Source organism: Phaethon aethereus, assembly GCF_964289735.1.
Source record: "Phaethon aethereus genome assembly, chromosome: 1".
In the NCBI taxonomy this organism is placed as follows: Eukaryota; Metazoa; Chordata; class Aves; order Phaethontiformes; family Phaethontidae; genus Phaethon; species Phaethon aethereus.
The window spans coordinates 9,457,458-9,469,551 of record NC_138575.1 but is presented as its reverse complement, the minus strand read 5'-3'; the positions used below and the strand labels follow the sequence as shown (position 1 = coordinate 9,469,551).

The 12,094-nt window shown below is 39.6% G+C and overlaps 1 protein-coding gene across 1 annotated transcript in view; it reads right to left on the bottom strand.

Moving 5' to 3' along the window:
* The window catches only part of SEMA3D (semaphorin 3D), a 146,154-nt gene that overhangs the window by 28,052 nt on the left and 106,008 nt on the right, over window positions 1-12,094 (bottom strand). The window contains exons 9-11 of the mRNA XM_082013885.1: window positions 8,673-8,787; window positions 8,195-8,264; window positions 6,698-6,842 (exon numbers count right to left, since the gene is read on the bottom strand). Coding sequence (XP_081870011.1) covers window positions 6,698-6,842; window positions 8,195-8,264; window positions 8,673-8,787 — 330 coding nt within the window. The remainder of the gene's footprint in view (window positions 1-6,697; window positions 6,843-8,194; window positions 8,265-8,672; window positions 8,788-12,094) is intronic.

Here is a 12,094-nt window from a genome sequence, read left to right as displayed (position 1 = left end):
AAACTGATACAAATATACATGTTAAGAAATGAAAAGTAAACAAAACAAAAAAAGAAAAAAAGAAAAAACCACAGAAACAGAGTTGGAAGTGCTAAGGGCATCTCTGTTCATCCGCTGTATAAACTCTGTGACACAAAACTTTTAAAGAATCAGTTGAATAGTTGAATTTTCTCCAGTTCCTTCTGTGTGAGCTCCATTTGACAATAATCACCCTGGACTAAGTCCTGATCCCAGATGATCTACAAAGATCGCTTTTATTCCCCCACCCTTTTTTTGTATCCAAATATAATCAGGAGGTGGTAAATTAAGGTTAATCTTTCTCAAATAAAAACAAATGCGCACTAACTTAGCAACACCACACATATGTAAGTTTTCCTCTTTTTTTCACTTGTCTTATTAAATTTGCAGCTTAGCAGAGTGCTGGAAGTGTAGATCTCACACAATACTGAGACATACAGTGTGACTGTGTTAACATTATGTGGGAACCCCAGCCAAGATTTTCAAAAGCTGGTGCCAGAAGTTAGGCTCCTAAATAAACCTGCAATTTGCCAAAATGCGTAGTGCTTCACACCATCCCGTGAAGTCAGTAAGAGCTGCTGCTTCTAACACCTATTAAAATTGTGACAATTATTTGGGAACCTAGCTGTAAGGTATGTAAAAAATAATCCTTTTCATTTAATGATGCATCTACACAGTTCAGCAGTGTTGTTGTCTACTGACAATTTTAAAACAGAGTGCTGTTCCCTGTGAGCTTCAAAAGCGTTTCTATTTCTAGTGTGTTGAAAATCCCAGTTTAAAAGTGACTTGTCACATTGATCCTTAGACCCACTTAACAATGAGACTCAAACACCCATAGGCTAAATACACAACAGGGACTTGACAATATTGAGTGCAGTAGGCATCTGCTTGGTGGATTTTGCAATGCCCAGGCTGGGAATTTTTATGCATTTCACAAGGAGAACTAAGCACCCCTCCAACAAGTCACTCTCCTGGGACCATCTGAAGTGTGAAACGCTCAGGAGTGAGATATTTCTCAAATCTCTCCCATATTGGGGAATTAGATGTCTTTGGGCTTCCCTCCTAAGGAGGTGTCCCTCCATTCCAGGTGCATGGACCAGAGCCATCCTGGGAGCTTCTCGCTCCTTCCTGTTGAAGCCATTTCACTTTTTACAGAATAATTACCTCTCAGCTTAGCCAAAAGTTGTAAGAATGTTGCTGAGATGTTAACCAGGAAGGGGCAAGATCTGTTTTCCTCTGAAAAGCTCTCTATTTTATGTTAAGTGCAGTAGGAACTGGAGCACCAGACCCTCCCTCGGAGGGAATGAATTAACCACAAGGTCCTTTTCTTTCAAGCTCTCAGTGAACGAATATCCAACTAGCAAGGAGATATGGCCTTCTAATCTCTTGTAATTCTCCTACGATGTAATGTAAAGTCTTCCAAGCTCTAAGCAAGTTCCCTTATCACTGATCTATCAAGCAAAAAGCAGAGAAACAGAAACACCTTCAACTAGTTAAATCTGTGTTAAATGGGGACCTCTCACACACCCAACACATTGAACTTTATTTGTAGAGTTTATAAAGAAATGCAAAGTTTGAGTCCCGAGAGGTTAAGATGTAAAACTGAGGACAGGTATGAGCTTCCAAGATGCCCAGAAGTACTTTAAAAATAGAGTACTTATAGGTTTATGATCTTCTGTGGATTAGATACCAGCTGAGAGATGACTCTCAAGGAGTAGGCACTTACGTGCCATTGGAAAGTCAACTATAAGCTATTCTGAAGATGAAGGTTGGGTTCCTGAATGTCCTGAATACTGTGTGGCTTCTCTGTAGACTGATCAGAGCTGCACAATACATTTTGCATTTGGACATGCCTGGAAAAAGCCTTAGTGCTTCTCTACGGGATGGCTGGGTTGTGCCAGAAGGGCTGGACACTCAGCAGGAACACTTTATCACCAACCTTGCAGCTACTCAGAGCAAGTCTGGAAGAGGGCAGGGGAGAGGGGAAAGAGTCAGGTTCTGCAGGAGACAAACAAACAGCATAATTTTTAAATGCAATCAACCTCACTCCACCCCTGCCACACAAAGTGCAAATAAAAGAAACAAAAAAATCCCTACAAATAAATTTAAGGTCCCCCTTTTTTTTTTTTTAAGGTAGAGTTTGCATCCCACTGGATATGCAAGATTGGTTCCAGTGTTTGTCTTGAAGCACTTTGTATTGCTTTTCCATTTAACACACCTGTGCTGTTGGTAGAAAAGGCTGACATAAGAGAGCATTAATCTGAGGCTAACTGGACTGAGACCAGCTAGGTGAGTGAACTTGACTTTGCAGGTGGCACTTCACAATCCTCTGCCGACCCCCGCCAGCAGGAAAAGTGACTGGGTTCGCAGCATTTCGAAAGGCTGCTATGAATTGAAAGGTGATTCCTGTTGGGGAAAACAGGTTGGCAAGTAAGAGGAGGTGGAGGAGGCTTTCTCAGGAAAATAAACCCATGAAGTGAAACATTTCACTTAATTAAGCAGCCCCATTTACAGTGAGGAGATCAAAGGACAGAGGAATTGGAGAAGCAAAGAATGCAGTCTATCCCATAAAAGATCGGGTGATAGAGGAAGATAAGTCTAAAAATAACAAGGGAAACCTGTGCAACCCTCAATGTTTTATGAACACATCTATTAAAGCAGCAAAACTAACCAGGTGGGAGGACAGGGGAAAGCTTTTTGGCAGACAGTATTTCTCTGTGATTCAGCCAAGTCCCAATGGGATGGACACCACACCTCGATCAGCCTGTGCACTGGATTAGCAGAAGAAATAAAGGAAGGGGTTTCTCTGAAGAATGGGGGAAAAAGCAATAGAGAGTGAAAAAGATAAAAAAGATCACAGGAGAATCCGAGGGCTTGCAAGGGAACCTGTTTAAAAAAAAAAATCACAAAGAATTCAGGGGTTCAGGGCCAAATTCAGGTCTGGAGTGGAAAGAGGTGAGACACACAACTCTTCAAATGGATAAAAGCAACACGATGGGCCATTTCTTCTTGTAGCTAAGAAGTGGCTCACACTGCAAGAATCTTACTTTGCAGATGCAGAGCTTTGTTTTGAACCTTTGGCAAATCAGTTAGTAAAATATCTAGATCTATCCAAAGTATTTGGTGTTGCCTTGGATAGCAGTCAGAGTCCTATGTTCTGCAGTAGATCAGACTAAGTGTTAATCTGCATCTTTAAACACTGACATTCCCCTAAAAATCTGACCTCGATGCCATTTAATCACCATCAGTGAAATGAGGGTGACTCCTGTGTAGCCCATCAGAATTTACAGATGGGCACTGTGAGTTGCTCTGATACTGCAATGGTTAGAGCTAAATAAATAAGCTAGAAATGTTTCCTCCTAATTCACTAAGAATCTTTTTTAAATGTCTTGTGGGTGTCCCTGATTACTGGGAGGGTGTTATGAAAACTCTGTTTCAGAATACAGAACACACAGTCCTCGATGATGACTTTATCAACGGCCAGTTCCCTGGGTGACACCCTAAGAGACTGGAAGAAAACTAGATTTGTTATCCGGGGACAGCTGCAGATATGGAAGTCCAATTTTTAAACAGCTAAAGAAGATACAGCAAAAGCTCCCTCAGTTTTCAAATCGCCCTTTGTGTCAGGGCTTCCTGCTACATGTTTTTTCTGTCTCTGGCTTTTCATTTTTTTTGCAGCTTCCAAATCGAACTAGATTTGAAGTCTTGCCTCTGTTTAATTCCCCTTATTTCCACTTGTTCTTTAATACCGACGAAGTTAAAGAGCTGCATGTTTTGCAGCGTCGGTGGTGTGGGGCGTGCCCGAGATCCCCAGTCGCCCCGTTCAAGGGGGCTTCCGGCGACGCCAGAGGGCAGGCGGACCACGCCGCGGCGCCGGGACCCCCGGCAGGCGGGGCTGCTGCTGCCTGCGCGCCGCTCCGCACTGCGGGGGCATGACGGCATGCTCGCGTTGGGAGTTTATCTCCGACACAAATTGCCACAGGAAGCATTTTGTCAAAATTCCAGTATCAAAGTGGTCACAGCCTCTATAGTGAACAGCTTTATTTACTTAGGCGATAAAAGCAGCTGAGCAGAAAGTTAAATTAGGGCAAGCAGTCTCCTGCTTCTGTAGAAATGCTGAAAGGAAGTCAATGCCTCTCTCAAAGGCAAGCATCAAAGGAAACGCATTTCCTCGCGTAGCCATTTTTAGACTTCGCCAGTAACTTAAAATATAAGAAATATAAGAACAGGGCAGTGCTGGCTATGCTAACTGTAGGCAACACTTAGGTAAAGCTTAAATTTTGAAAATGTTCTAGCAACTTAAAAAAGGCTACATTATCCCTCTTTGGCTTTGTTCTGAGCATTCCTGAAGTACCTCATAACTGGCAAGAAATGATGAAATCGATTTTTAAGGAAGAGCATTTCAGCATTCACACCGCCGTGTTCTGCAGGAGTGTAGCATGCTGCTGCTTTTCCGTGCCTTTGAGCACTGCGCTGCTTTTTCAGATCCCAGCCTAAATCTGTTCATATCCAGAGGTTTGGCATAGCCCATTATAAGATGAGAGCATGACATGAATCTACTTATTTGGATACCCGATATTAAATTACTGAGCCTGAAGTATGTTGCAGTCGAGCTCGCTAAGACAAAAGATAAATAACTATGCAACAACACATTTACTTTATCTACACAGCAAATATTGCAGATAAGTTTCTTCTGAGAGCTTTCATCAGTAAAATCCACTTCCCTTCTCTCTCCTTGGTCAGAAGAACTCCTGGAGAAATCCACTGAGTATAGAGGTCCTAAGGATTTTTATGAAACCATTTTCTCACAGCTGTTATTAGGTGCTTAAAGGAAGCAGCTGGAGAGTTAAGGGGCAACTTACGGAAAATCTTTAAACTTTATCTCTAAACTTTATCTTTAAACTTTCCAACTTTTAAAATACTTGCAGGCATGGATATTCAAATCAGTGATAAAGATCAGCATTGACATGCTTCAGCATGACATGTTTCCTTCCTTGTGAATCCTAGCTCAACCATGTGATGGCTAATACACTCAAAAATGCAATGAGCTTATGACCCATCTATCTGTGCAGAGTGTTCATCCTTATGGGGCACTCTGAGTTTTTTAAGAGAGTTATTTTAATCTCTTTAGATGCCATGGGACCAGCTATTGTTCTCATTGGCACCATTTTTGTACTTAAAACTAAATGCATCTGCACTTCTTAACCAGTAATGGAGTTGCACATGCTTAAAAAAAAAAAAAAAATCAAATGTAATCTTCTTTTCTGGGGGTACTGTATATTCTGCATGAGAGAGAGATGCGTAAGCCTAAACTGCCTAAATTGTCTAAATTAGGAGCGCATTTGCTCCAGCAGGCAGATCCTAGGCAGGCCGAATCAATCCCTGGGGCTGCCTTGCTCTTACAGGGAGAGCTGCCCTCCGTGACTTGCTCGCAGCTGGGCGGAGGAGTCGGAGCTCAGGGCCTGGGATCACCGAGTGCAGCAAACAGCGTGGGCTCGGACCATGCAGTTGCGTCCATTGGAAGGATGATGAAGACAACACAGAGACACAAGGAAATGTGTTAAAAGAAGAGCTAAATAAGCTAGATAATGTGGCTTGAAGCAAAGCTTACACTAGTGCTGATGTTAGAGAAATAGTACAGAAACCCCCAGATGGTTTTTAGGCAAGGTACCAGGAGCAGCCCAACCTCAGTAGCTCAGTGCTTGGCTGCATTTATGCAGCTGCCTAGTACTAGTTCACTGAATACCTGACCAAGATAATGTAAAGCTATCCTGGATAATACTTGTCTTTCTCTTAAATCATTGCTTTTTTACATTCATTAATTTTAATTCATTAATTTCAATTCATTAATTTCCTATAATTAATTTTACATTCATTACATTTACATACATAAAGTTTACTCATTTTACATTGAAGAGTTTCTCAAAGTTGTGATGACTTTTTTAAAGTAGGTGCATTTTTTTTGAGTACCATTTTCTTCCTTAGCTGTAACATAGATCCATCTTTTCCCACATTTAATGTCAAGACAGAAGTGGGGGAAGAATTCTTTAATAAGTCCTTCAAAATTTTCCTCTTTGTTTTGGCCCAATTGTTACATCTGAAGTCTAAGAGATTGGGATTTAGAAGTGTTTCCAGATCTTAAACTTCTCTTTTTTTCCTATCACTTACCTTTCATCACATAAAATCTCCAGCAACTAACTCCTTATTTTACTTCAAAACACAGCACATGCACAAACACGCATAATAGAATCAGTGACCATATCTCAAGGAAGAGGATTTTAACAGACACAAAGATAATCGAAATACGAGACTTCAAATAAAATACCTCATCATAACTTAATACTCCATAAAGAAATGCCTTTGGCTTTTTATGAAGTGTTGATGCCTTAGAGGTGATCCCAAAAGACAGAAATACAACTGTACCGTAGGAGACCACAATATGAGAGACAATCGGGAAAACAGACAGTCTGGACACAGTGTTATCTCAGAGACATGGAAAAGTGTATATTTATATAGCTACAGGGTAGGTAGAAGTCTGAGCTGTCAACAGAAGGCAAAGGGTTGAGAGGATAATTTGAAACATCCTGAGTGGAAAATATAAATTACCAGTCCAGGGAGGGGTGTGAAGTATGATCGCTTGTGAGTAAAAATAGAAGTGTGTAATTAAGGAGACACTTACTGTACCAGGTCTGGGATACGGGATGCGACCTTCATATTGTACCCACCGATGATCCACGCTCTCTTTGTGAGCATAAGGACCATTGAAAACAGCTCTGATATCCGCCATGCTGTACACACAAACCGCAGAGCCCTTGAAGACAGAGCTGAAAAAGAAGATGGATTGATATGCGTATTGCAAACACCTCTTCAGGGCCATGCCTCATCCAGTGAATTAACTAATTCCACAGAGTCTGATGGGATTTGGATCAATCCTATACCTGAGAGCTGATATAAGTGGTGCTAAATAACAGATAATGTGTACAGGTCTGATAACTACAGATATTAAATGTCGATGCCATTACAGTTTAAAGCTTTGCTCAGTTGAAACCTGGACTTAGCCTTTGGAATCACTTGATAGATTGCTATTTTTGCTAGTGGCTGACAGTTCCCAGCTATCATTTATTAGCTATTTTGATCAGAATTTTCTTCAAATTAAGGACATCCCTTCACATTGTGTTCACATCTGGAAGTCCTTATATTAGTGGTATTACAGGTGATGTGCCTGAGAATTACAAGCTGCATTGGACAGACAATAAAAAGAGATGGAAATAAACATTTATTTATTTTTCTATGTCTTTTTCCTCTTTTAATGTTTTTTTCTAAAAAAATCCCAAACAGTTCAGTATTCCAAAGAACACCATGCCAGGCTGTTGAGTGGCATGTATTATAGTTACTTCACATGACATTTCATTTGTTGTGCAACATTTCATTCAATTTTATATATTCTGTGTGGCTATACATTCTGTGAACCCACTGTGGTGTCTGCTTCTGAGTTAAGGAGTGCCTTAGGAATTCTTCATTGTAGTCATACTGTTCAGCATTTGACTAGTCCTTACTATTTATACTTAATTCAAAGGTTCTGAAGACAAAAGAAAAAAATATTTCTTTCCTTTCTGACAATTCTGTATAGAGTGCCTCACTATTGCAGCTAAGAGGTTCATTAATTAGTTAATCTATCCCCTTGAGAGAGTGATGGGTTATTCTCCCATCAACTCCTGTCTATAAAAACACTGAAATATCACTTTAGAGCACAGTGGGTTTTGATCCTAAGAAACAGCTGATGTCAAGTTGCTGCTTACAGAAATAATGCTTCTCGACAATGACTTGTCTTAAGTAGTAACTATTGGTTGCTCAATAAATAAGATGATTGAAATTTGTAAATTCAACTAGATGAGGCTGAAATAAACTAGCGTGCTTTTGATTCTTAAATTTGCATTTTTTTTTACAATCATTCTCAGAAGTCAGGCACACAAAGGTTTAGGGACATAATTTGTTATTTTCATATCTTGTAACAAAATATTGTCCTTAGTGACTACAGCCCAATATTGCAGGCCTTATTCAAGCATTCTCTCACTGCTCTCAGGAATCAGGATCTAGTTATAAGAGGGTTTAATAAAAGGCCTGAATAAGATCTTCAGCATTTGTTTCCAGAGGCAAACGTGATCCTAAGGCATACCTTGTTGTAGTGAAGACTCCATATACAAGTGGATTTCTCTCGTCTCTTGTAGAAAGTAAGAATATATCTTCTGCAATGGGAAAAATGTTTGGGTTTTTTTGTAATTAAACATTCATTGAATATTTCTGCTTTTACAATTTATAATTTGGAAATTTGTAAATATATAACAAAGCTTTATTTTTGCCTGAATTTTAATTTCTGCCACGTGAATTTGGGCTAATATTCTGAAGTTTGCCCATTTGCAGATAGTCTGTTTTCTATACAGAATCAGATTTTCACTGTGAAAGGGAAACCCCCCATATTTCTGATTAGACTAATTCCAGTTATAATCGGGGACTACTGATAAAAATCAGAGATATTACCAGCACTGTTTGGAAGAGGAGCAAAATCAGAACAAGACATAGTGCTTCTACAAACATCAAAAAACCCTCAAGCAATACTGATGTAAAAATAGACCGTTAAAGATAAATCAACTTACGCAGCTCGTCAAAATGTGTGTCTGCTCCTTCAGGACCAGGTATTGAACACACAAGCCTGGCTTTCAGAAAAGTCGTCCACTTGTTTATTAGGCTCCTTTGACCTCCCATGTCATTCTAATAAAAATAGAATTAAAAAAATTAAATATTAAACAAATAAGAAGACTTTTAACATATGATATTTTATGGTAGCACAATATTTACTGTGCTGCTTCAGTCTGATTCCATAGTTTGATCCTACCACAACGATGACAGGTTTTTTTAATTTGCCTTTTTTTTTCCTCCAAAAAAAACCAGTGTAGGGCAGCCTTTTTATAAGTAGCTCCAGTAGTCGCTTCTCAACTCAGAGAGTGGCCAACTCAGATTTCGTAACTATACCCAAATCTGTTGCAAAGTTCTCTCACCAGCTCTGCAGCTGGAAAGCTGTGAAAACATATATCTATACCATGTGATTTCTTGTTCCCTGTGATGTTAATTTTTGCAATCAGTTGTTCTTCAAGAGTTCTTTACAAACCCAATAATAATACAGAACATTTTGGATAGATTTCTCAAAAAAAGAAAAACTATATTCATCAGCAGTTCTTGCAATGTAAATACTGCCTTGTTTGTTTTGTGTACATAGTACAGAGAGATATGCATTCCAGGGAAAACCAGTCATATTATTTTAATAATCATTGCTATGGAAATATCAGTCTAGCCACCACAAAAGGGATTGTTTGAGGTTTTTTTTCATTTATTCTACTATGGGTTTCCAAGATATGAGCATACTTGCCCAAATTTCCTTTAGTCACTGGAGAAAGAAAAAAATATATAAAGAGTCACTTGAAATTTGAATTACCCTTCTGAAGGGTGGGTGTGCTTCTACTAACTTGCATCAGTAGAAGGGTGTGAGGAGAGTGGATCGTAGACGAAAGTTTTAAATTTTAATAAGCTGGAACTAGGAATTTGCTTAGGAGTTTACCTCTTTCCATTGAGTAAATGAAAAATCTAATTAATAACATTTATCTGTCCCCTTTGGCCCCAAATAATAGATGTATTTAGGTTCCACAATGTTATTTAGGCCCCATTTTTTTCATGCTGAAAATTGTAAGGGCAATGATATTCCAGCAAAAAACAAGAATTCAAACACTTTAGAGAAACATTATCACCAACAGCAGTCTCCCACCTATAGGTTCTGAATTACCCCATGAAGGTGCCTACTTCTTTTCATTTATAAACTCTGAAGCTTAGGGGACCAGTGCTGTAAATTCAAGCACCACAAATTTGGTCAAAAATATTTAACCCCTCTGGACTCATTAGAAGAAATCACTCTTCTTCTTAATTGCAACTCTGAAGTTGTAGAACCAGCCAGTAGGAAACACTGGGTGATGGAAATTACGTTGTATTTCCATAGAGTATATTTGGCCCTTCAGGGCTGTACCATAAATATTACAGGCATCCAGAAAGTTGGTTTTAAGTGCTGAAATTCACTTCACAAGGAGTAACACTTCTCTGGTAATTCACTCTGTTTTCCCTTTTCAAGTACTGGCTACGTTTAAACAGGTTAGCTCAGTTGGAAATGATTCCTGTTAATCTATCTCCTTTGGAACTCCTGTTCTTACAAGAATTGCTACCTCCTCTCTTGATTTCCTGAGGTCCTGCCAAGCCTGAAGCTTTGCATCTAGCCAACAGATTTATTACAAAGGTGTCAAAATTAGCAGCCTGAAGCCAATAGGAAAAAGAAGCTTTGTATGTGTGTGTTCTGTTCAAAGGCATGGCAGATAAACTTTGTGGTGTAATTAAAACCAAACAATTACAAAGATGTAACAAAGAATCTTAAAAAGCAAGGAGCGTTAAGCTTTTCCTTCCTCTGGCAATTCGGATTAGCTAAGCAATTCTCGCGTTGCAGGGCTTCCACTTTGATTTCTGGTGGATGCAGTGCAACATCGCAGGAGATGAGACGTCTCTAACTGCCTGGCTAGGAGCAGAAAGAGGGAGGAAGCAAGATGTGACCGGGCTGGAATGGAAGAATCACCCTTGTCTAGCTCCTGCTCCTGTCATCACAAGCATTCAGCTTCTGCAAGAGATGGAAAAATACGTACTTGCGTTTTACTACCCTTAAGCTGTCATCCAACACAGCATTTTCACAAATGTTTATTTTAAATATTCCACTGGGTTCCCAAAGAGCAGTGTGAACCAAATACTGTGCTCAAAGAAAGCAGTCTTAGCCAGTGTGCTGTGTGCTTTAAAGTGCAAGGTTCCACTGGATTTAAGATGTATCCATATTTCCTCGCTCTTAAGCCAGGACACGATGTTAACCATGTTACTTGAATTTAAGAAACATTAGAACAGAATTTCAGTAGGTGTGCCTTACACATCCAAAAGTTGCCAATAACACCGTACAGTTTATAAAGGAGCAAGGGGAATTCAGCCAGCACTCCATGATCTACCAAGTCCTTCTGAAGCCAGAGAGTGACAAATTTATGGTGCAGAAATGGAGAGACTGAAAAGACCTTTCACTGATTTAGACCGTTGCAAATACAATATGCTGACATATCCTCCAACATGCTTCTTTCTACTGCTCTGGCTGAATGAAACAAAATGTACATTTTACTAGGAGGATGTTTTCGTGTGTGGTTTTTGTGGGGTTTTTTGTGGTTTGATTTGTTGGGGGTTTTTTTTATTAGCAGCCATATAGAACTCTTCAACTCCTTATGTCATCTCTGATTAATACAGCGTCCAGGATTTACTGACTGAGAAAGTGCAGGAATTGACAAAGGCTGTGGCAAATTTACCTACAGAATTACCTAGAATTAGCTCAGCTCAGACCAAGGAAGTTCAAAAACTATTAATAGTGTCGGCATATCTTTGCTCCTGGACCCTCAAGTAGTAATTGTCTTCTGAAGATCTGGAAATCTCCATTTTTTTAAAAAATTGCACCCCTTCCTTTCTAACACTATTTTTTTGGTGCATATTAGGTCAGTCTTTGACACATCTTGAGGCTCCAGGTGCTGGAGAACATGAGATTATTCTCCTTTCCTTCAGACCACATTGGCATGAACTCATTAGCTTTGCATCATATCTGCCTATTCTGTTGCACATTCCTTGGGCCATCATAGTTCATGATTATTGGCCTCTGAGAGGCTGGACAAAGGACATACTGGCCTAAATTCTTTTTGAGACTGGATTGCTACGGAAAGAAGACAGTCTCTTCTGTGGAGAAGTTTATTTAGTAATATCAGTCTGCAATGAATCACCAATGTGCTCAAATGCTGTGAGCTGGATGTAGAGCGTGACATTAATATAAGAAGATGTACAGGCTGCGTAGTCAGTGGATTAGAAAAAATGGATGGAAGAGAGAAAATCGCCAAACAAAGACCAGTCAGTGCGCAGGTGAACAGAAATAAGGATTCAACACAGTTACAGAATCCCAAGGAGACCGCTG